The 27,051-nt window shown below is 36.8% G+C and overlaps 1 protein-coding gene across 1 annotated transcript; it reads left to right on the forward strand.

Annotated features, from left to right (window-relative positions):
• Positions 1–7,143: 7,143 nt before the first annotated feature.
• On the forward strand, positions 7,144–26,605 carry ggt5b (gamma-glutamyltransferase 5b). The gene is made up of 12 exons (XM_082158379.1): positions 7,144–7,372; positions 16,022–16,149; positions 17,097–17,192; positions 18,712–18,919; positions 19,739–19,899; positions 20,005–20,151; positions 20,260–20,387; positions 20,819–21,000; positions 21,545–21,636; positions 21,733–21,845; positions 22,372–22,482; positions 23,454–26,605. Exons 1-12 carry the CDS (start codon positions 7,206–7,208, stop codon positions 23,598–23,600), a joined length of 1,680 nt encoding a protein of 559 aa, XP_082014505.1. The 5' UTR covers positions 7,144–7,205; the 3' UTR covers positions 23,601–26,605.
• Positions 26,606–27,051: the final 446 nt, after the last annotated feature.

A 27,051-nucleotide genomic window follows, 5' to 3' on the forward strand; every position in this document is an offset into this window, starting at 1 on the left:
TAGTTTGCTAACATACTAATTTGTTAACATGTTAACAATAGTATATTATGCACTTGCTGTATGAGTGCAGCAATATAAAGGTTTTATTTGCTCTCAAATCAAGCAGCATGCACATCTTCATGCACCAGCAACTATCCTAAAACCAACATTAACAGAAATTCTTCTAAATTAGCATTTCAAAACATTAATCACTACTAAATCTCCAACTTAACAATAATCTTGCACACACAAAAATAACATTATATTACACTTAATTTTAGCATTTACTCTCCCTTTCGAGTGCCATCGGCAAAGCATGCTGGGAAATAGACATCCCAGCCATTTCAGTTAAACTTAAGTTCGTCTAAATTAAAATAAATGATTTCATACAACTCAAAAAAACGAAACAGTTCAGTTTACTTAAAATATATCAGTTCTGTGAACTTGAAAGAAAAAGAAAGAGCTAAATACTCATAAAAGTTCATTTGACTAAACTAATTAGTTTAATTTAAGTTTGTCCTACTCAGACCAATTAATTGTTTTGAGCGTTAGGTTTACAGTGTTCCATATTCTCCTATGTCATACATGAGCCATATATGATACTCAACACATATGAAAAAAAAAAAAAAAATGGACTAAGTTTCAATAAACTGTTTTATAAAAAAAAAACAAAAAAAAAAACTTTCAGACTATTGTTTTATATGTCAGGCTTTACAGGGTTAAAGCAGTTTTCTCAGTAGAGCATTAAAATGCACATCATGAATGGATGCGAGTTTAGAGCAGATGGATTCATTCTCATGTTGTGTTTTACCTGAGGGTGTATGCTGTGCTGAAGGTGAGGTCAGTTTATTTGCAGCAAGGATGAACTAGGCCATGTTGCTTTTTAAAGAGTACATGTGGTACATATGAGATGACCTGTGTGTGTGTGTGTACTTGTGTGTGAGTCTGAAGGAGAAGGAGAGAGATATCCTATTTTCATCAATGACCCATATCAGTGTGTTGTGCAGGCATCGGTTTGCACTCAAGCAATTAGGGAGCAAATCCCCTCATGGTTTAACCATTAGAGCAAATGATGTGAACGTGATACCCGACACCACTGAACTGCCATTGCACCCTAGTTTCATCAGGTTCTATACATATGTAACTACACAGCATGAATTATGTCAAACTAATGAACATAAGAGCTGGATTTCGAGAGTCAGACAGATCATAAAACAGGCAAAACATCTCCAAAGACTTGGGCCAGCAAACAACCACCTAAAAACACCCAGGACACCATAACTAGAAATGAGAAAAACATTGTAACTGCCACTCATAATTTCTAAAGAAATATACAAATATATAAAGAAATAGGCAATGGTTGTTCAACCACTTTAAAGGGATAATTCACCCAAAAATTCTCTCATCATTTACTCACCTTCATGCCATCCCCTATGTATACGTTTTTTCTTCAGATGAACACAATTGAAGATTTTCAGGAACATAAACCATTTCTGTGACTCCACATAGTGCAAGTGAATGGGTGCTGCTCGGCTGACTCTTGAAAATCCACACACAGCGATAGTGACGATAATTCATACGACCCTAGTGGAAGAATAAATGTCTTCTGAAGCGGAACGATAGGTGTGCGTAAGAAAAAAATAGTAATGTACTTCACGTGAGAAAGTAACACAGAAGCTTCACAATGTGACTTCACGCGTCACAAAGTTCCTCTCATAAACGCTTGTATGACAGTAGACCGGAAGCAAAGATTTATAGTTCAAAAGTTCAAAACATAAAACATTTTCTTACACACACCTATCGTTTGTATCGGTTTTTCAAGCGGCACAAATTCACATGCATTACTATATAAGGACTCATAGAGATTATTTTTCAAAAAAATCTTTGATCGTGTTTATCTGAAGAAAGTAAGTCACACTGTATGCATCGGGGATGGCATGAGGAAGCGTAAAAGAGAGAATGTTTTTTTTTTTTTGGGGGGGGGGGGGGGGGGGGGGGGGAGACTATCCCTTCAATCCTCTTGAAAACATACTGTATCTTAGAACTAAAGTGTCTTTTAATACAAATTAGGACAGAAACCTTACCGATTTCAGGTATTTTCAGTTAAAGGGATAGTCCCAAAATAAAATCTCGGTCATCAATTACTGACCCTCATGTCGTTCAAAACCGGTATGTATTTTTTTTCTTCCGCTGAGGATATTTTCCTAGAATGGTGATAACATTCTTTTTTATGGGAACCGAAACTGTTTAGCTAGTATTCAACATATCTTCAACAATTCCACAGAAGAAATTCATACAGGTTTGGACCAACCTGAGGGTGAATAAATGATGATGGAATTGTCATTTTTGAGTGAACTATCCCTTTAAGTATTTTTCTCTATGAGGAACTACTAGACACTACTGCCCTCTTCTGTCCTCAAGAGAGACTGTATCATTGTGCTCATGTAAGACTCAGCATTTCAACAAAAAGTGGAGTTTCTTTATCATCCTTAAGTTAGCTTTCATAAGCTCCCTGGATTTGGGCTTCTTTGTCTGTGCTAAGGAGGTTGTTTGCTGTCAGCTGAACGCAACAATTCCAGGATTAGCTGTATTTTCTGTGAATAGATAAGATGTAGAATGTTGAAGTCCTGCACCTGCAGTTCTCTTTCAGTCTCTGCTTTGCTTTGAAAACTCATTTATCAGGGCTTGTGTTGAAGATGTGAGTTTATCATTAACAGAACGAAAGGGGGTTTGGATCAGGCGCTGTTGATCTTTGGTAAACTAAGCTGTTCACTCTCTGATTGACAAGCTTATGTAATGAAAGTCAAGAAAGTACTGAGCAATATCTTTTGAGCTACAAAAGCACTCTTTGCTCGTGTGATATGGCTTAAAGTGATAGTTCACAAAAACAAAAAATCTGTCATCATTTACTCACCCTCATCTATGACTTTCTTTCTTCCTTTCTCTAAATGATCTCAATCATTGTTAGTCATTCAGATTTAGAAAGACATGAGGGTGAGTAAATGATGACAGACTTTTTGGGTGTACTTTTCCTTTCAATATAGGCTACACTAAATCTGAAAGTTATGCGTTTATGTTAGATTTTGGCATTTGTTTGGTGTTCAAATGAAGTTTAGCTCAGTTATGAATTAGCAGGAACTTGCAAAACATTTGGACTCTTTAAAGAAACTCACTAGCCAACTTTGGTTTGGCAGCAGATGCAAGTTTCAATTAGTGTCTGTTTGTATAATTCATCACATCTATCTCATATCTTCATCTTTAAACTGTCAATACAGAAGATCACTCATCACCAGATCAGATCAACCCTCATGTTTAACATTCTAACCATTACTTTTATCTTTGTAAGATTTACAAAACACAAACTGGGGCTTTCCAAGAGCTGAAATAGCTGTTGAAACTACTAGCTAGGTAATATATAAAATGCTAGGCAAAATAGCAAGATAATATATATAAAATGACCTGATGAATATTTTTCCAAACCCACATATTCGTCACATATCCTGATCTTTCTAGTATCCTCCACTTGTTTCTCTCAGATGTCTGCGTCTTTTCATGGGAACATGCACAAATGTGACAGACACAGAGTGGTCTAAATCAAAACAACTGCCTTCAGTCCAAGGACACAACAAATACTTTCAGTCTTCATATAACAACACACTTATGACTAACAATTGCACAGTATGATTTGTCCAACAAATAAACAAAAAAGAAGTCAAATATTAAAGGGTTAGTTCACCCAAAAAAGAAAATTCTGTCAGTAATTACTCACCCTCATGTCGTTCCAAACCCGTAAAGCCTTCGTTCATCTTCGGAACACAAATGAAGATATTTTTGATGAAATCCGAGCTCTTTCTGACCCCACAAAGACTGCAATGTTATGACAACTTTCAATGCCCAGAAAGATAATGAAGACATTGTTAAAATAGTCCATGTGACTACAGTGGTTCAACCATTTTTCTTAGCGTGAAGAACAAAATCTAAAGAAACTTTTTTGACTTTCTTCATGAAACCATCATTGCCAATAAAAACTTTTGTATCTCAAAAGAACTAACTCCAGGGGCCTCATTTATAAAACTTTGCGTAGGATTTGCGTCAGAAGTGGCGTACGGATGAAACATAGGACGTGCGTACGCACAGAAATATTCGGATTTACAAAACCGTGCGGACGCACATCCTACGCAGTTTTCCCTTAATAAATCACAATCAATTCTAAATGTAGCGCAGCTTTTGCGGCTTCATGTCACGCCAATAGTTGCCCATAAATAGTCCGTGAAACGCCCACAAGTTAATATTCATCGATTGCGAAATCATGGCAAACACAGAGAGAAAAAACAAGAAACGTAACTTCACTCAATGTGAAGTAGAAATTATCGTTGGCGAGGTGGAAAAGAGGAGTAAAGAGGAGTAAAGAGGAGTAAAATGTTGTTTGGAGGGCACAGTGTGGGCATTACTAATGTGCGTCATGACGGCCATTGTGAGTCATTACGCATTGTGATGGCATCATGGCATTTTATTACCATCTATTTGATTGCATCTGACAAGCTACAGATGTGTTATGATGATGAATTGCATAACATGCTAATATTATTGCAGAACATATTTCATGATCTTTTCTTTTTGCAAATATGTGTTAATTTGCATTTCTGTTTAATCTTCATTTGATTTAGTTTGTTTTACACTGCAGATCGATCAAACGGGTGTTCGTGTAGGCTGTTAATTGTAAGACTTGCTTTGTGAAGTCTTCATGTTATTTATGAGAGGCAGTATTGCCATTTCTTTTACACAACGGTCTACATTTTCACACACTTTCACATGTTTTTTCCCTCTGCCGACGGTGTCGCCATTTCTCATTTTACCCGTTTTTGTGCGTACGCCTGGGTCAGAGTTTGCGTGAAGGACCGCACATTTTCCCGTCAAGTTTGCTTTTTATAAATACCAATTATTGCGTAGAGAGCGGCGTACGCCTTCTTTTGTGCGTACGCAACGTTTATAAATGAGGCCCCAGAACCCTTTATCTACAGTGAAAAATGATTCCTCACTGTTAAAAATAAAGGTCGTTCCAATCTAGAATCACTTGACTATGGTTTCTTGTGTTGCTATATGTTTTTTGGGGCTTAGAAATATTCTTGATGTTACATTATACGTTATAAAGAACTAGAAGAATAACTTTCAAAACATGTTAAAAAAAGTTTTTTTATCAGGATATAAAACCCTTTCTGGTTCTGCTGAAGATCTTTATGTGTTATGCTGGTTGAAAGTCTCTTGACATCCTGATAGAAATCACTAAGTTACGTGGTCTAAAAAAATGTATATGTATATATCGTCTGTGGAAGACGTAGGACCATAAAATGTTCGTCCAATCACTAAATTAGGTCCGGATGCAGTGAGATGATGTCCAACCTGTCAGCGTAAGCCTATGTATTTCCAGACCTCCACCACCTGCTCACGATGACATCACACATCATCACCTCTGTATGAGATAAAACAATAGGTCACACAATTCAAAAGCCGTTAATAATCTTTTCTTGAGAAAAGGGAGTACAGAGTACAGACACTTTATTTGATTTGTTTGTGATGATTCTGACCTAACCGACCTTCCAAGGAATTGACACAGGCAGCTGTGTCGAAATAACAATAAGAAGTGTTTTCATTAACACTGAAATCTTTTTCACCACGATTTGAAGGGAAATTATGCTTCAAACTAGAAAAAAATTATTCTCTTTAAAAAGAAAAGAAAAGATTATTGTGCCGTCTCAGTGCAGTTTCTATACTTCTGTTATTTTTTTCAGGTAAAAAAATAAATCAAAAATATTTCAAAGGTGCTTGTAGGCTTCTGGAATGTGACAAACTCTCACCAATTATTTGTTTCATTAAATTTGTTCTCATGTTATAAAACTCCCCCATCAACTGTAAATATTATGGTTGTGATCATTAAAGATAAGATGGTGAAAAGTTGATTGAAGTGAGTTCACAGACTCTTCTTGGCAAATGTATTATGAGAAATCATCGAAAGGAAATGAAGAGCAAGTTGAAGAGCAACTTCTCAGGTTTGTTTCCTGAGAAAGACACATAACCGTCTCACCTAAAAGTTCATTTCAACGATTTTTCATAATGCACTCAAATTTGCCAAGAGTCTGTGAGCTAATTTCAATCAACTCATCACCATCTGCTTATCTTTAATGATCACTCAGTCACAACCATAATATTTAGAATACAGTTGGTAGGGGAGTTTGATCACTTGAGAACAAATTTATTCAAACTAATTATTGGTGAGAGGTTGTCACATTCCAGAAGCCCACAAGAAGTTCGGGACTGATTTGTATACTTTTCATTCTCTTTTAAATATGCTGTTTCTAAAGGATTAAGCACTGTGGTAACCAAATAGGAGCAAATGAAAATGAACGAATGGGTAAAAACATAGCCTACCTATCCAAGGTCACAATATAGCCTATTTCTTAACTTCAGTTAATTAATGACTAAAGTTATAATTTAATACGGAGTTGTTTTGCTTGTACAGTATTAACAGACTAGATTCAAGAATTGAAAACAAAAACAGAAAATAAATATAAAAAAAATAGTTGTTAAAAAAGGCAGGCAGAACTCAAAAGGCCTATATAAAGGCTATACATTTTTAGACGTCAGCTCCGGTCTCCTGTCCTGTATACTGCTGTTTACAACTAAATGTTTAGTTTTAAGTAGGCTATCTAATACAGCCTAGGCCTACTATATATGTAATAAAATGTGTAGTTCCGATTCTAAATTGGATAATCGCGTCTGAAGTCGTAAACAACGATAAATGCACGTAAGTGACCGCACATTCCCCACATTTGGCAACCACCAAAGAACAATATTAATTGGCGGCAGAATTGTTTTTTTGTTATCTGAATAATTAAACAATGAATGTGAACATGTATTGAACGTGTTTTTTTTACACCGTATTTTGGTTATCAAGGTTTAATAGCAGCAAGGTGCAGCGGCAATCACGGTATGCAACTCACACGTCTCTACTGGCTTGTTTTAATTTTGATTCCTCCGAATGTAATCGTGTTCTTCTCTCACATCTCACCATACAGTTACTGTAATCTCTCAAGTAAGTTTATAAACTTGAACAGCCTTCTGATTTGTAAAGTGGCGAGACTCTTCTCCGCCCCCAGCAGTGAAAGTATAGTGAGTGAGCAGCGCGAGCGCTTCATTCTTCTACCTGCTGATCACGCGCTGCTCGAAGTATGGGCAAATCTCAGTCGAGACGCTGCTGCCTGTGCGTACTCGCTTTAGTGTCCTCTGTTGCAATTATCTGTATTTGCATAATTCTAGCAACCAAACATAGTCAGAGATGCGTCTTCACAAACGCTGCTGTTGCTGCGGACTCTCTCATGTGCTCCGATATCGGAAGGTAAGACATGATGCTTATGAGATCTGAACCCTTCAGCATTGAAAATATTTTAATAATACATAATTGACTCGCTTAAATTCAATACAGCTCCAGTAGCCTACAAGTCAGGTAGTAGAAAGTTAAGCTATAATATGCTGCTGACGCCGACCTTTCCCTTTGTTCTAAGTATTGGAAACCATGCTGTAAGTATTTCAAACAGTGATCCACAAGGAACAATGCAAAAGAGATAATCAGTTTAAGAGATTAGATAATGCAACCTTGCAAGTCTACAAGTGGTTGGACACACACTTGAGTTTAGATACTTGGATCAAACATTTAGCATACTATATATGCATACAATTACAATCAATACCATTTACCTCCTTCACAACTAGCAAATCTTCTGTATAATATATTATATTATATATACACATATACATATACATATATATATATATATATATATATATATATATATATATATATATATATATATATATATATATATATATATATATATATATATATATTGCATTGACTGCACTAACATATGCAACTTAAATGCACTTTAACATAATACTTTTATATGCTCATATATATATATATATATATATATATATATATATATATATATATATATATATATATTAATACTTATATATTACAGTGACATTACATTGTGTGTGTGTGAATTGTATAAATATGTAATTGAAAAATTGACCACCATTATTTTATATGTGAATTAGAATGGGTCTGTCCAGACAATTGTGTACATGCGATCTTGTCAATTGATCTGAGATGTTGTCTGTTTGAAATATTTCGTCAACCACTTAAGCCCTGAGCGAGATGTAAGATACCATGTCCAATATCTTTCTTTTTTTCCTGAGCACTGATCAAACTGACAAACAGACCAAACTCCTGCCAGTCAAAACTGGATCAACCAGCTGCACAATGCCCTATATTGCCTCATTTTCTGTCCTCCGTCCACGTTTCCTGCAGTTTGTGCCAAACGTACATTGTGTTTCCTTGTTTCGATGTGTGAAGTATTTTATGACTGCATTTCAATGAACTTGACTTTGGTATTTCATCTGGGGTCACGCTTTAACCTACTCTAAAAGGATACAGAGAGGAGTTTGTTACAGTTGCCAGGCAAATCCTGTGTTGAGGAGGCATTTGTCTTCTTTTGGATTAATGGCATGTGACGCTTGGAACTCGAATTCACACATTTTGTCAAACAAAACAACATCTGACTGTGAAAAGAAGTAAAGAAAATTGTGTCTTCACAGACACTGCCGTTACCCAGTCACTTCAGTCTGACACATCGCTATCTAATAGTTTGTGTCTCACTTGCCTGCATCAAATAAAAGGGACTGAGTTTTTTTTCTGTCTGGCATGATTATTCAGATTACATAAGGCAAGACAGTCAGAGTCTTTGATGTCTTGGTGAAAGCTATGCATTGTGTGTTCAACCCCTGCAGGGCTCAAGTAAATACATTTTGCTAGCTCATTCGGACCCTGCCAAGGTTTTTTACCTGCTTTGCCAATATTTTCAATGGCCCATGAGTCAGAAAAATATATGTAGATGTTTCATTATACTATTTGTATTTACCTATTTTCTTAAACAGTTACTAAATTTTACAATTTCAAGTCTCAAATGAATCAAATTTTTGACTGAGCCTTGTTTCTACCAAATTTTTTTCTGATGGAGTTTGGGTTCCTTGCCACTGTCGTCTTTTGTCTTGCTTAGTTGGGGTACACTTAGTATTCGGCAATATTATTAGGTTGACTGCACTGACACTATTGGATGAGAATTGAACTGAGCTGGATGATGACATCACTGTTTTCTCCAGAGCTGAATTTAACTCATTACATAATTGAAACAATCTGTATTCTGTAAAGTGCTATGTAAATAAAGGTGACTTGATGTTACTTGATTTAAGTATGAACTTTCAGATGTTTATCCTAATGAATTTGATGAAATATTTGAGCAAAATATGACTTGTTGAGAGCGCAATTTGAGACATTGTTGAGATCTTCTGAAACGGGTTAGGCCTACTTGGAGCTTTTTTCAGGAGAAACATTTGAGAAGCATGAGACTCAGGAAAGGTTTTACATTTATGCATTTAACAGGCAGATTTATCCAGAGTGATTTACAGTACAGTAGGTTTGAACAGGCCTCATTTCCAAAAAGATGGACAGCTTGCTTTAGAAGCAATGGCTTTAGACTATATATATATGAAAACATGAAAACATTCTTTAAGTCCTGCTGCTCTTGGTTGGATTCAAGTATTATTTCTTCAACTTTATTGATTGTTTTATGTTGTGTGTGTGTGTTTATATATATATATATATATATATATATATATATATGTATGTTTTTTGCTAATGTATGTTAATTACTAGATGTACCGCATCGCGGTACAAAATATGACCGCCGCTCAGGCCTGCACTGGCTTTCCACAAAAATAAATGACGTGGAGTAATTTGGCTGTATTGCGTGTTTATGTATATACCTAAAAAAAGTAATAGTATGTGCATGTCTGTCTGTGTGTGTGTGTGTGTGTGTGTGTGTGTGTATGTGTGTGTATTTGTGTATGTGTGTGTCTGTGTGTGTGTGTGTCTGTGCGTGTATGTATGTGTGCGTACATGTGTGCGCGTGTGTGTGTGTGTCTGTGCATGTGGATTTGTATGTGTGTGTATGGGTTTGTGTCTGTGCGTGTGGATGTCAGTGTTGGGGGGCCCCCGGGGACCAAACGAAATTTTTCCGTAGAAGTCTAGTGGGGCTACATGCCCACCAAATTTCATGTTCCCCGGTGTTTCGGTGTCCCTGGTATCGTTGACGAAAAATTTACGGGGGCCCCAGCGCAGGGGGGGGGAAGTGGCCCCCGGGGACCAAACGAAATTTTTCCGTAAAAGTCTAGTAGACCAACATACCATAAAAATTTCTTCATCCTCGGTGCCACGGTTCAGGTAGTTATTTAGGAAAAACTGCATTTTTGGGGGTTTGGGGGGGCCCAGCGCGGGGGGGGAGTGGCCCCCAGGGACCAAACAAAATTTTCCGTAGAAGTGTAGTGGGGCTACATGCCCACCAAATTTCATGTTCCCCGGTGCTTCGGTGTCCCTGGTATCGTTGACGAAAAATTTACGGGGGCCCCAGCGCGGGGAGGGGGGAGTGGCCCCCGGGGACCAAATGAAATTTTTCCGTAAAAGTCTAGTAGACGAACATACCATAAAAATTTCTTCATCCTCGGTGCCACGGTTCAGGTAGTTATTTAGGAAAAACTGCATTTTTTTGGGTTTGGGGGGGCCCAGCGCGGGGGGGGAGTGGCCCCCGGGGACCAAACGAAATTTTTCCGTAGAAGTCTAGTGGGGCTACATGCCCACCAAATTTCATGTTCCCCGGTGTTTCGGTGTCCCTGGTATCGTTGACGAAAAATTTACGGGGGCCCCAGCGCGGGGGGGGAAGTGGCCCCCGCGGACCAAACGAAATTTTTTCGTAAAAGTCTAGTAGACCAACATACCATAAAAATTTCTTCATCCTCGGTGCCACGGTTCAGGTAGTTATTTAGGAAAAACTGCATTTTTTTGGGTTTGGGGGGGCCCAGCGCGGGGGGGGAGTGGCCCCCGGGGACCAAACGAAATTTTTCCTTAGAAGTCTAGTGGGGCTACATGCCCACCAAATTTCATGTTCCCCGGTGTTTCGGTGTCCCTGGTATCGTTGACGAAAAATTTAAGGGGGCCCCAGCGCGGGGGGGGAAGTGGCCCCCAGGGACCAAACGAAATTTTTCCGTAAAAGTCTAGTAGACCAACATACCATAAAAATTTCTTCATCCTCGGTGCCACGGTTCAGGTAGTTATTTAGGAAAAACTGTATTTTTGGGGGTTTGGGGGGGCCCAGCGCGGGGGGGGAGTGGCCCCCGGGGACCAAACGAAATTTTTCCTTAGAAGTCTAGTGGGGCTACATGCCCACCAAATTTCATGTTCCCCGGTGCTTCGTTGTCCCTGGTATCGTTGACGAAAAATTCAGTAAGGTGACGAAAAAAAAAAAAAAAAAAACTTTGACAATCCCTATATGACTGGCTAGCTACGCTAGCGGCGGTCATAATTATTGTTTATAGATCTATATGTTGTCCTGTAACTAATGTAAGAACAAATATATATGAAAGTTGCAATAGTTTTTTCTTCCCTATGATGTATATCCAAGTCAAACGGCTTCTCGAACAAGACAAACATCAGGGCGGGACTTGATTTTGGAAATTGTTTGGATGCTTGGATCATTGTGATTGCTGTGGTATCTTGTAAGTGACAGGTTGTCCCGCACTCGAGCCAGTAAACACATCATCAGAGAAGAGAAGAGTGGGTGGGGAAGATATTTGGATTAAAGATTACGACGACATATGAATTTAAAAATAAAACGTATTAATCATTAATAATAAATTATGTAATATATATATATATATAGAAGAATTGTCAAAATTGATGTCATGATGACTGTTTCTAAACAGATAAGAATAAAATAAAAAAAGATGTTGAAAAAATATATTAGGAAACAAGCTAGAGCAGAGGTGAAATGATGAGGAAAAATAGAAAAAAAAAATCTTTTCTTTTTTTTTTTACTTGTGGAAGAGGTTTGTCTTCTTGAAAGTTGTGATGCAGATCAGTTGGAGATTTGAGGAGCGGAGATGGTAGAGACACTGCTTGTTCAGACCATAACAGGCTTGGAGCGAGCACTTGTAGGAGTGAAATTTGATCTCCATTTGTTCCCTTTCCTGTCTAGGACAGACAGTTGAAATATTAAAAAGAAAATTCCCTTTCTCGACTTTTGTGTTGTAATAGTAGCTGGATAACATTACAGCTTTACACTGTAACTCTGATCTAATCTTTAATATCTAACCTCAAATTAAACGGCAAACACTTAATAGTTTCTGTCTTGACAGAATTGTTGACTTCATGTACAGACCATGACAATCTGATATGCTTTCAAGGAATATTCATTATTGTGAATATGAGTGATGCATCATTATGCGATTGATGGTCAAAGTCATATCACTTACATGATATAAAGACCGGTACTCTTATAAGAAGTGCTCTTATGTTTCAGATGTTTGATTTTTTTTGATTTTTTTTTTTTTTTATTGCCTCTGAAAGATCTCACATTTCCTTTAATCGGGTGAAGACATCCTGTGAAATCAGACATCGGAGATCATCCTTTGTGGCATATTGCCATATTATCCTTACAAGTCACTGCTGCATGCAGAGACACAACCGGTTTGACCCATATATGTGCTTAAAACACAAGAGAGTGCTAACACTCATTTAGAAAAAAAAAGGATTTTCTGAATTCTGCCAGATTGTGCACATGTTTTGGTGCGTGTATGTGAAGGCTGAAACTCTCAAGGTTCATTGAGCTCTCGGGTATCATTTCTACTCTGGCTCAGACTTGCCTCAAGATTCTCATTTTTCATACTAACATGAACACATAAAGGAACGGTAATATAGTATCTGCAGGAAATGTGCTTGTGAATGTGTCATATTCCCTGAAGCATTGAGTTTTTAAAGTAACAAATATATAAGATTTTTGGATAAAAAAAATAAAAATAAAAAAACATTTTGTTGACCTATGTACATTATCCCAAATGTTTCCCATGTTTACATCTGAATTTTCAGAGAAATCAGCCATTTAAACAGTGTAACGTCCCACGTCATTGCCGTCGCCTGTCAATTACATCATTTACGTGTTACCCTCAATTTCCGCGAAGACTTTTTAATATTATGATTTCTCTCAGGACCATTATCATTAAAGACGATTGAGAATTAGCATACAGTTTGGATTGGCGGTATAGTTCTGTTCTTGGGGGAGACATATTTGTTACAAGGTTATTATAGTTTTGCATTTTTAAATGAGTTTTTATTTTTAATATCATTTTCAAATTTCCTATAAATTTCTGTTTAGTTTTAGTTAGTTTCATTAATGGTTTTGTTAGTTTTAGTTTAGTTTTTATTTTGTGAACACATTTCTATTTAGTTTTTATATATTTAGTTTCAGTTTCAGTTTTAGTAATTATAGTTTAGCAGAGTTAACAAAACACTTCCAGTTAAAGACATTTCATTTCAGCAAAGTTTAATGTTTGCAGTTTACAGTTAACTCTTGTGAAAACCTCTTAATAATAAAAATAAAATAATTGTTTGAGGATGAACAAAGAACCAAACAAATGCAACTAAAAAGTAAAAAATTATTCATTCATACTCGTTCATATTAAAAATGAAATCTTGTTAAACGTGGCGTATAAGAAAATGAAAAAGATATGCGTATGATTATTATGATTATTCTTTAAGGTTATTTCTATGATTAGGCTAATCCTTTCAAAAATTATTCTTGTATTGATCCATTTATGCTTTTTGTCTTTTGCATCGTTTAAAATCATATAAGTTATACTACTCATATTCAAAAGTTCTTTCCAGACCAAACATTTAGTATACTTCTACTCTGATGATATGTGTGATATCTTGTCTAATGGATGTGGTAGGCCTATGTCTTGGCTAGTTTCACATGAGATGGTTATCTTACACTACAGCTGTATTTGCATAAGATCTAGACATGATGGAAACAGTTATTTGGCCATTTCTGCTTCTTAGGGCTGGTTCACACAGAAAGCGGCTTTACTTTGAAAAACGGAAAAAAGAAGGAACGGAACTTTTAAAAGTTGAACTTATTTTAATTTGAGTGCCGCGTTTTAGAGAGTCGAGTCGAGTCGTGCACGCGATGCTGCAAAAGACGCGAGACTCGAGCGCAACGGTCATACATTGAAAAATAAAGACAGTGGAATGGAAAAAAGAAAAAGAAAAAAAGAAGAAAAAAAGGTTTGTTAAAGGTACACTGTGTAGAAATTTCTCCCATTGTATTTTGCATTCAAATGAATAGTGCTCTCTAGCCTAGCGCATCGATTTTTCAAATGCGTATTGCAACTACGGTAGCCGTTATGTACCAACATGTCTTCCAATAGCACTTCATCGAGTTCAACTATACATGTTCTACTGTTATGATATAATGAATTACACAACCAAGCAATGACAAAAGCTTGTAATTTAGATTGTAACATCGACTTACCTGTCGAGAAGAAAGCAGGCATCTTCAGCGTCCCTTTCAAAGTCTTTCTCCTTCATTAGCTCTTTCCACCTGGGAAAAGCTATCCCGATATTTACCCTCGTTTTTTGAATTCGCCGGTCACGATTCCTTTTAAATTCAATTCTTTGCTTTTTTCGGCACAAGTATGATCCTGTATTATGAAGTACGCAATGCAGCCTTTCAAATTTGCCGGGAAAGTGACAAGCGCCTCTGATCTCCTTGTCTGTTTCCGCTGGTTTCAGTCACGGAGAGGGACAAAAAGCACTAGCCTACCTCAACCACTGATCTATATAATGACCTCAAGGCGTTTTCGTTCAGAACCACGAAAACGCGTTGTGGAAACGCGTTGAGGTCATTATATAGATCAGTGGTTGAGGTAGGCTAGTGCTTTTTGTCCCTCTCCGCTATTATAGTTCTTCAAAATGGCAGAACAACATGGAAGCAAGGGGGTAATCTTTCAGAAAAAACTGAAGCTTCCCCGGGGGCCGCCATTGATTAGCAAACCATCACCTGCTGTTAGCATTCCATTGACTCCCATTCATTTTGGCGTCACTTTGACAGCGAATAACTTTACATCTGAGGCGTTTAAAGACTCCATTTGTCCATTATTTATTTCTAAAGAAACACGAAAATGTATAAAAGGCTATAACCACGCGAATTTAAATTACCGTATAGACAGGAGGAGAAGCTCGCGGGCAATCGGGGGGACGTGGAGGCAAAATGACAAAATAATTAATCAGAATACTTAGCTAAAGTTTCTCCTGCTCCTAGCTCATGGACACCTCCTACTCGCACTCTCCGTCTCTGCAAGTTTCGGAAGGGAATGATTCAGATTTCTCTTGGCACAGCTACTAGAAGACAGACAGGATGCTCACGTCACATCTACGTCGTCAAGCTCAGTTTGAGTCTGCGCAGTACGCTCAGCAATCAGGAAGTGTGAGAGCTTCTAATTGACTTCACTTTTCTCCGTTGAATCCAATGGGGTCGCTGTGTCCATTTCTTTTACTGTCTATGCATGGAAGGCTCCTTGGACTTACCCGTCCAATGTAAATAAAGATAAGAAATTCTTCGCTTACGAGGATAAGTCAGATCATTGGCAGAGGTAATTTTACACCAATGAGGACATATTTATGAATAAAGACATTGATTTTAGCTAATAAAATATAAAAAAAACTACACAGTGTACCTTTTAAAGGTGTATTTTGTTGTTCGATTAACAATAATAAATGACAATAGACAGCAGTATTTATTGTGTTAGGCTAATGCACGGGTCCAATATGATACACATCTGATTTCTTTCTCAACTGTTTATGTTCACTTAATACATTTACATATATAGTTAAAAAATGATATAGTTATAGTTACATAAAAAATATGTAAAGATTGTCATGAAAATAAAGTCAGCACACCATCTTAAATTGAATATAAATGTAAAAAAAATGTAATGCAAAATATAATTTTTAACATTTTTCTTGTTATTTTGGGATGCAAACAGATTGTAACCCTATGCTAAAGTGATAATGAGACATGTCTTGTGTTCACAGGGAAATGCTGCTTCAGGGGGGCTCAGCGGTGGACGCAGCCATCGCAGCGCTGCTCTGCACTGGACTGGTCAACCCACAGAGCATGGGATTGGGTGGAGGGGCCATCTTTACCATCATGGACAAAACGGGTATCTCCTTGTTTATGTATTGTGAAAAGCACTGTCAAGTAAATTGGAGTATTATAGTTATGTTTGTTTTGGCCTTTGCTGTAAAAATTGCATCATAAGGAGTCATAAAACATCATCGGTATGGCTGATGGAGAAGTTCAATGGAAAGCTAGACTTTCTGTTGAAAAATCCAGCATAATCCAGCAGGAATTAGGTTTTGGTCTAGACTTGTTTATGCTGTTTTGAGCCGGTTTCTCAGCTAACAAAAACATTGGTAACACTTTATTTCGATGGTCCACTTTAGACGCTGAACTAACTATAAGTAACTTTGCAACTTCTGTACATGTCAACCAACTCTCATTAGAGTATTAGTAAACTGTCTTATTATGTGCTAACACTTTATTTTGATGCTTCCCCAACAGACATTCTACTGACTATAAGTAACTTTGCAACAATACATGTCAACTTATTCTACTTTCTCGAACCCTAACAGCTAACCCTAACCTAACAGTCTACTACCAGTCTTCTAGTGTTTACTAATACTTTACTGAGAGTTAGTTGACATGTAGTTGCAAAGTTACTTATAGTTAATAAAAAGTATAAAGTGTAACCAAAATATGTTCTAAGAACGTTTTGCTAACATTCCCTTTAGGTTCAAAACGTCCAGTTATTTAAACATAAAAAAATAATAATTAAAAAAAAATGTAACATTCCATTTGATCACTTTGCAAACATTATGGGAACGTTACGTTTGAATGTTCTCGGATACATTTGAAAAACATTAGACGACCATCCAACTAAAACATTTTTTAAGGAAAAAAATGATGTATAAATAACAGTTTTGTGCTAACATTTATTAAAGAACAGCAACTCTAGTACACATGGCGTAAATAACAAGGCTTGATACTATTTTGAAAATAAAATATGCATAAACCCACCAGTTTAAGCACTCCTCTGTTTTTTTCAAGGCAAAGTGAAAATCATCAGCTCAAGAGAAACGGTCCCAAAAAATGTCACAGCGGATTTGCTGAATAAGTGTTCGAAAATACCTACGTTTGAAACAGGTAAAGCTCTACTACATGTAAGCAGGGTAAAGCATCCCACATTATCCTTTCATTTAGACAAGAAGTGAAATGTCTTAAGGGAAAGTGCACCCATAATTTACTCATTATATACATCATTATATACATATACATACATTATTTTCTTTCTTCCATTAAAAACAATGGTTCTTTTTTGGAGTTTGGCTGTATAAATCGCTATCCACTTTCCATCCAAGCTCATATCTGCCTGACTTATCCATTTATGATTCATGGAAGAAGGACATTTTAGGTGGCATTAGTAACCGATGACCCAACTTTATATGGAATTTTTGGGTTTCATAAACATGCCATATGTTTTCCTTGTTGTATTAGATCTTATCTTGTGTAAAATAACATATGAGTATGTTGAAGATATAAAAAGAGTTCAATGGGACATTGTGTGCGGGTGAGGGGAATTTTGTCTTAGAGAGATGTGTGTACTTAAGTGGACTTGTTTTGCTTGTTTCATTTTCTTAAGTGCACTTCCTGAAAATGCCTGATAAACTGATTATAGTGACTAATATATTTACCCAGAATTACTCACAAGTTAGATCCAACTGTTGACGAATAATGTGTAGTTGTCTAAATGTTCACACACTCGTTCATGCATAGTGCAACTCTTTTTATTATTGTATTTCTGTAATTTTGTTCCAAAAAAAGAGATTAGTTTATTTCCCAAAGGCATTGATGTAAAAGAACGAAACTACACTGAAATTAAAGCTGGAAATAATCTGATTTGGCAGTAGTTTCAGACCAGTTTCACTTACAGTAAGTCTTGAAATGGGTCTTTCCTTATTGCTCACACTTAGGGTTGGTGAAATAGATGCCTAAGCCTAATATTAAACTTTGGTAACTAATATTTAAGCAACACCCTGACACCTACGCAAAACTTCTTTGAACTGTGGCAGCAAATTTTGCTTGGACATGCATCGTTTAGGTTTCCAGAAAGAGTTTTATTAATCAAGTTTAAATGTGTGTGTTTTTTTTTTTTTTAAGTGTCACATACTGCATACTACCATTTAAAAGTTTGGGATAGGTTAATGTTTTTGAAAGAAGACTCTTATGCTCACCAAGGCTGTATTTATTTATTATTACAATTAAAATAACTGTTTTTAAAACATAATTTATTCCTTTCAGCATCATTACTCCAGTCATCAGTGTCACATGATGCTTCAGAAATCATTCTAATATGATGATTTGCTGCTCAAGAAACATTTCTTGTTATTATCAATGTTAAAAACAGTTGTGCTTTTTATTTTAAACCATGATATTTTTTATGATAATTTTGACTTTGATGATTAGAAAGTTAATTCATTAATACTGCCATATTCAATAACATGATAAAACTATTCAGAGAGTTGTAATGATTGAAATATCTTTACTGTAACTTTTGATTTAATGCGTCCTTAAATACTGACTCTGATGTATTTTTGAAATGTAGTTCAAAGAACGCTGGAACTTCCTGACTATTTTATATTTTATTTGTCCATGCTCCTCACAGGAAGTCACTGGATAGGAGTACCAGGAGAAATCCGTGGCTATGAACGGGCTCATCAGTTGTATGGAAAGCTTCCTTGGGCCAAACTGTTCGAGCCCTCCATCAAGCTTGCACGAGAGGGATTCCCCATGCCAGTCTTCCTCTATCAATTCTTGCAAAAGATTAAGCTGATCAATTATAGTGAGAAGCTAATTTACAGCTCTGGACTCTGGTACTGCATCTTCTCCAACACTCTATAATGTTCAGTTCTGTTTGTTATGACTGACATCTCAATGCAATAGTTTATTTAAAGGCACAAGTATGATGAACCTTGAAGAACATTCCGAGTGATCAATGTCAAAGAAGTAGGTTATGACTTAGCCTCAGGCAAACCACAGGAAATATAGTACATTGTTGTGTTAAGAGATATTTTCTGCTGCATGATTAAAAGCAGCATTGATTCTATTATCAGTTTTCTATTAAATACCTTTTTACTGAAGATAGTTTTCAGTTTCATCAGGCAGAAGTCAGCTTCAAGAACTCACAAAGAGTTTGTAGGCCGCCCTGTTTTACATTCACAAAAATCACAGCAATTATACCCTTCGTCAAGGTCTAAGCTACGTCATTACTTCAGGTTGAATGATTCTGATTGGCTGAGAAGTAGATAAACATAGTAATTCTCCACACATGGACAGATAGACTGAAGCATATCTCCATCGATTATCACATATATTTCATTTTAAAATATAATATAATAATGCTGTTATTTTAAAATGAAAAATATTATTAAATAAATGCAACCTAAGTGAGCATAAGAGACAAAAACACATCTCACAGACCCCAAACCTTTGAGCATTTATGTATATAATATTATTATTTTGGAGTGAAATAGGATCCAGACATGTTCTTGGCGGGTTTAATCACATTTTGTTTCAACCGGTTGGCTTATTACCTGAAGAATGCATATGAGCATGTTTGTTTCATTTAGTTCTGGAGTTGTTTTCTGTCTGGTTTTAGTAACTCATTTCTTTGTATACTGTATGTTCTCTAGTGAACTGTTCTGCCACAAGAACAAGAAACTTTTTGGCCCAGGGGATATCCTCAAGTTCCCCCGGCTTGCAGAAACCATGGAAACTATTGCCAAAGAAGGAGCCAATGCATTTTACACTGGAAAAATCGCCAAGGATTTAATACAGGATGTACAAGCGAGAAGTATGTATTGTTTGTATACAAACTGCAGTCGCTGTAATCATAACAGATGTAGAGTTTCCAAAATACAGGTGTGCTTGTTTACAGTTTACTTTTGTTTTTTTACAGATGGAACATTATCATTAGAAGATCTGAGCACTTTTGAGGTCAGAGTGAGTGATGCGTCGACAGTCCAAATAGGAGACTATAATATGCACTTCCCTCCTCCACCAGCAGGGGGAGCTATACTCAGCTTTATCCTGAAACTAATGCATGGTAGGGTCTAGTAGTAGACGACAAAAAAAATCACCATGGCTTCGATGCCAACCGTTCTGAAGCAGCTGTCACCTATAAATATTCAGCATCCCTTTGTTTTATCCTCAGAGTTTGGGCTCTCTCCAGCCTCCAACCATGGAGACCAGAAAACCTTGACTTTGCATCGCTTCCTAGAGGCGGTTAAGTTTGCAAATGGACAGAAGCGTAACCTCAAAGACCCCTGCTTCAACTTCAATGTATGGCTCTTGCTTCATTAATACTGTGGTGCCTGGGCTCATATTATAGTCAAAATGGCATGCTTTTCTGTCTGGAACATTCATTAAAAAATTACACAACATCAGAGGTTCTGCAGTTATATTTGCTATTTTTGGCTGTAGTGAGCATAATATCACTGGACGTCTGTGTAGGGTTGAGTAAATACTATGAAAGGCCGGATGTTGTTTCTTTTGAAGGCCACACAAATGCAAGCCATTTACGGTTGAAATTCATTAAAAATGTTTAACGAAGCATGCATTCAAAGGAAATATGATAAGAATTTGATTTCAATTAACAACATAACAATACTCCAAAATAAACATCACACTAAACTGAATTAATTTTTAATTAAATGGAACAATTTATACTGTACGAGATTTATTCATGTTTTTCTCGTGCCCTGTGAATGCAGAAGTCGTACATCACAGATGAGAAGTTCATCCAGCATATCAGGACTCTGATCACTGACGACCGCACGCACGACGCCTCTTACTACAACATCACCCCATCAGTCGACCGCTTTGGCACCACACATGTTTCAGTGATGGCAGCAGATGGCACTGCTGTGTCGGTCACCAGCACCATCAACCACATGTGAGACACATTTACAGTTCATCTAAATTCCCTAAAAGAAATAAAACCCATCAAAAGAAAAATACAACGCAACTTCCCTAAACATAGGATAAACATATATGTAAAAGAAATGGCGTCACACTCCCATTTTCCCTTAAATTGAGCATTTACAAAGAAATATTTACTTAATATAACTGAAGGCCAAAGTAATTCAAAACAGCAACCTATGAGTTATAAATGAACAAAAGTAAGTTTTACAAAATGCACACATTTTCATTTTCTCACCCTCATGTTCCAAACCTGTATGAGTTTCTTTCTTCTGTTGAACACAAAAGAAGATATTTTGAAGAATGTTGTTAACCAGACAGGCAATATTTCACAATATTACTGTTTTTACTGTTTTTTTTATCATAATAAAGCATTTAATAAAGCATAACTTACAGATCTTTGCATTTGCAAATCTTACCTTTGCATAGTATATCTCTATAATAATAATAAATATTATTAATAATGTAAATAATAAATAATCCTCTATTCATAAATCGAATATTTTTATATTCTTCAGGTTTGGGGCAGCTGTTTACTCTCCTAAAACGGGTATCATCCTCAACAACGAGCTTGCTGACTTCTGCGGCCGAGCAGATAAAATCTCACCAGGTGAAGATCCTTCACCAACTACAGTACATCTTCTTACATTTTGCTTGTCTTGAGATTTCGTGTCACCATATTGTGTTTTTTTCTCTCTCTCTCCAGGCGAACAGCCTCCCTCCTCGATGGCTCCTGTCATCCTGCAGTCCGTGTCCAAGCAGAAGACTCTGGTGATTGGTGGATCAGGAGGAAGTATGATCACCTCAGCCATGGCCCTGGTGAGTTAGTCAAACTTCCTCCAGTAAAAATGTTACTTGAGTAATAAAATTGTCATGCATTAACAGTCAATAACATTTCAAATATACGCTAAGGGATGCATTAAAAATGATTGTGGAAGTCGATACTATGCCGCAGACGCAGTACAGAAATCCTGCTAGAACTTAATTTATCTTAATTGTCTTATTGAAATTTGTATGAAAACCTTTTAACCAACTATTTAATGTCTGTTTTCTCTTTTTTTATTATTGGATGTCCATGGTCTTGCTGTGTAAAAGAAATTCAAAATAATAATTTGCTTTGCCTCTTTTCATTGAATATCCTTCCACATAGAAAAAAGTCAGAAGTGCACATCACTTTTAAAATCATATTTTTGTTAAAACACTAAAAAACGTAGGCCAACTTGAGCTATAAAATTGGCTGCATTAAAACGATAGTCTTTGGTAGTCGACAGCATGCCATAGATGCAGTGCAGAGATATCCTGTTGAAAATAACCTGAACATTCCCTCGTTCTCTTTCTCTTTCAGTCCATTATGAACCACTTGTGGTTTGGGATGAACCTTAACGAATCTATCGCTGCTAAAATAGTATTTGTGGACGGCAATAATAATCTCACCTTTGAGAAAGGATACAACGAAGTAAGTTCTTTGGAATTTATAATTTCCACTCTTACATTATGATGTCACCAGGGCTTGACAGTAACACCCGCCAACCCACCAAATGCGGGTGGATTTCAGTGGTGTGTAACGCAGTCACTTCTACTAGCCACTTTGGCGGGTAGATTTTTTTTAATATTATAATATAAATGTTTTTCAATTGTAGTCTTTAAAAAAAGGCACCTGAAATAATAAACTATGTGCAATGTCGATATTTTGATACTGAAATATCTGAAACACTTCCAATTCTCATTTTCCACAGAATAGATGCACGATACATGCTAAGCTTTTTTTTCTCTTTCATTTCTCCGACAGCGCGTTACCCGCCTCGCCTCACTCACTCGTTTAATTTGCTCTGAGTGAATATTGTTGGTGTTGGCTTGAATTTCGGCGTGGGATTGAGCATATTGCGCATAATTTAACATATTCCCGCAGATTTTGTGCTCATACCCAAAGTGCGCGCACTTTTTCGCTTATTATTGCGCTTTAACAGTCAAATACACGCACAATAATGTCAAAATGCCGGTCTTGGCGAGTATTCACGCACACACAGTCAGTTGTGTTTTAACGTAAACAGTTGAGAAAGAAAACACTTGTGTAACAGTATAATGGATCCATGTTTCAGGTCTTAAAGTGACAGCAGCCTAATATACCTGCTGCCAAATTATGAGATATTAAAAATATCTATATGGTAGTTTTTCTCCATGGTATCAATGTCACAATTGTGGCCAGTGAGAATGCTGGTGAGCAAAAAAGTTAATGTCAAGCCTTGGATGTCACCACGAATCACACTCCCATAATCGCATGTTGTTAGTGTGGACGTACTGATTGTAATTGCTCTTACTTCCTCTGGAAATGCTCCCGGTCACTGATTATAATCATCGTTTTGTAACAAGTAATCAAAAGTGACTTAGTATACAATAAGTAGTAACATATTGTACTTTTCTTCTCAGTCCCTTATTAAGGCAATGAAGGCGCTAGGACACGAAATGGGAAACTTCTCACACTTATTCAATGTGGTCAATGGCATATCGAAAGAAGGACAGTGCATCAGTGCCGTATCTGACGCCAGGAAGCACGGCAAGTCGGCGGGATACTGACCCTGCCTCTGTTTGTGCCGTCAGCTGTTAGAGATGTGGTGATTCATCAGGTTCGGGAGGAAGCAAAGGGTCAGCGCTCCCTTTCAGCGACGCCTGTACACACCATAAATTCAAACTCGGGGTGATTGTCCACTGGGTGTACGTTGTTTCCGTCCGTGTCCACTTTTGTGGACTCTTACAAAAGATAATTACTGTAAGATTTGGGTGCATGTGAATATGTCTTGTATGGATTGGGGAGACTGGGGCTAGTTGTCACGTGGAGGAAGTTGATCACAAGAGCAATATCTCAGAAACCACACTGGGATACGTTCAAACAAGAGTCAACTATTTAATATAGGTCACATCACACTGGTTCCCTCGAAATAAACCCAATAGGATTTTTCCATTGGCTTTTGGATTATTGCAGAAAATAATCTCTGTGACCAAACAAAATGATGATTCTTACCCATTCTGTTCATCATGATAATCTTTACAAATCAACAACTTTTATGAATTTTTAAGCCCAAATACTAGTAGTATTTGTAGTATTTACTTTTTAGAAGTAAAAAGCTAAACATTGGCTATAAACAAACTACATTACAGTCGCATGATTTTAAGCTTCCAACAACTCTTTCAGTCTTTGTATAAAATATTTTTTCCTGAAAGCACACAAAGGCTGTAACTTATAAACACAAAAGGCTGTAAAAGCAGACTAGTGAGTAGATGAGCTTACCTATTCGCTGTGATGACGTTTATCGTCTCCGACAACCTCTGTACTCCCGTTTTGCCACTTATAGCAACCGCCTTTTCAAGACGCAAGTAAATGCGTTAAAAAAATCACAAGGAGGTATTACTCATGTACAACCCCATTTACAGAAAAATACAAATTACAATCTATGATTTGTTAATTCACTTGAACCTTTTTTTAACTGACAAAAGTAAAGTATTCCAATGTTTCCACTGAACAACATCATTTGATTTTGTAAATATAAACAAATTTTGATATGATGGCTGCAACACACTACAAAAAAGTTGGGACAGAGGCAAAATAAAAGTGAAAGGATTATCCAAATTAGATTATCCAACTCTTTTGAAACGGTCCACAATAAATTGGTGAACTGGTAATAGGTGAGGCCGGGCTATCGTGTTTGGGTGTAACAGGAGCTTCTCAGTCTTTGCAAGCAAAGATGGGTCATGGCTCGCCACTTTGTGCCAAATATCATGAGAAAATATGCTCAGGAGTACTTAGGAAAACCTTTTTCACTGAACACAGTCTGACGCTGCATCAAGAAATGCAACTGGAATCTCTGTTACGCAAGGAGAAAGCTATACATCAGTTCTATGCGGAGATGCTGCCGAGTTCTCTGCGCCTAAGCTCATCTCAGATGGTCTAAAACACAGTGGAAATGTGAGCTGCGGTGAGAGAAGTCCATGTTTCAGCTTTTTGGGGGAAAAACAGACATCGAGTTCTCAGTCCCAAAGACGAAAAGGACCATCCAGATTTTCATCAGTGACAGGTGCAAAAGCAAACATATGTCATGGTATTGGGGTGCATCAGTGCAAGCGGTATGGGTGACTTGCATTTGTGTGAAGGTAACACTGTACAATCCAAATATATGCCTCCATGTCAGAGACATAAACTGCCATCAAGATGACATCTTTCCTGGGAAGCAAGACAATGCCAGGCCTCATTCTGCACATGCTAAAACTGAGTGGTTTCTAGACGCTCTACACCATAGAGTGGATGTGGCTGATGCTTGCCTCCAGTCCATATCTCTCTCCTATTGAAAATGAATGATCCATCATGAAAAGGAGAATCGGACAGTGATGACCACAGACTGTTGAGCAGATGTCTTGTATCAGACAAGATTGGGCAAATATTCCACTTTCAAAACTGCAACAATTAAACAATTAAATAAAATGAAGTTGGTCAGTGAAAACAGTGGAAATAATTTCTTTGTACATTTGTCAGTTAAATCAAGGTTCAAGAGAATTAACAAATCACAGATTCTTGATTTTACTGCATTTTACAAAATGTCCCAATTATTCTGGAAATGGGATTGTATTTTGTTGTAGAATAAAACGTGAAAATATCTTAAGCTTGTGTTAAGCACGGACCTTATTTCAGGCATTTAACCAACAACCCATTCAAAAAATCCATTGACTTTGGGACGATGGAACTGGAAGTGCTAAAATGTAACTCCTTTCCAGGATATGGCCTACAAAAATACATCATCCCTGTTAGAATCAAATATTTGTTTGATATTTTTGTATATGAAACCTTTTACATTTACCTTTTTGCTGATTATTAATTGTTTGGTTTGTGACGATCTACTTTGATGTTTCTGCTGTTTCTTTTTTTTTGGCCAGTAATGTGGAAATCTTCAGTAGCTTTTTTGTAGCCAAGTCTTTTAGCTATACAGTATGTCTATATAGAAACTGACAGAATCTATGCTGAGAAATATTGACTAGTGAAAGTGACAACGTTTTCAGATTTTGTACAAAAGAAGCACTTATTCAGTACTGTGTCCTCTGAGAGCTAATAGCAATTAACTTGAGGTAAATGTTTCTAAATAGCCTACACATATATCATTTACTGAATCTATTACTCTGTTTTTAAGGTTGTTATTAATGTCGGGGAAACTGTTTTTTAAGAGAGAATCGAAATGTGAATGTGCACTGCAATTACTAAATTGCATTTGTTTTATTTCCTGTGAATGTTCTAGTTTTCATATGCACTTTTATATTTTCAATAATATTTTTATAAACACATTTTTATGTTTTAGTAGCATATATTTGTTGAACTCCAATCATAAATATTTACTATGTATTTTATACTGTTTTAATTTTGTTTATTGGACCTATTCAGAGACGGAAGTTGATGGGTATTCAATAACATGTCCCATGATGCACCAGCAGCACACTACAGAGTATGACATAATATAGCCTACCTGAATCGAATTTAAGTGCATTTTACATCTTTTTGCTTGATACGTCAAAAATAAATCGTTTCTAATGTTTTTAAATGGCTCTTTTAATTGACTTTTATTCACGAAGAAAATGGTTCAAGCTTCTCGCTGACCGACGTCCGGGAACAGGCTCATATGAGACCGTGCATAAATCATGAACACGGAGACGTTATAGTCCACAAAATGTAATGTGATTAAATTCAGTTTTATGTGTGTTCACAGTGAGTTGAATGCAAACGGCTTTCCCTCGAAGGGAAGAAGATATGCATTATTAAAACATGCAAATAATCCTCGTTCACGCACCTGTGGGGCAGTTGGAGGCAAACAGAAGGATGATGAATTCGTTCCTCTTCTTGTGCTGTGTAGGCTACTCTGTTTAATCAGATTCACGAATCATAATTATTCCCTATTTTTTGGTTGTTTCTTGCACAAATCAGACATAATTTAGTTTTTGTGAACCTTTTTTACACCCTCTGCTCTGTGACCCAATGGTACATGTCCAC

This window comes from Leuciscus leuciscus (genome assembly GCF_965113295.1).
Source record: "Leuciscus leuciscus genome assembly, chromosome: 24".
NCBI lineage: Eukaryota > Metazoa > Chordata > Actinopteri > Cypriniformes > Leuciscidae > Leuciscus > Leuciscus leuciscus.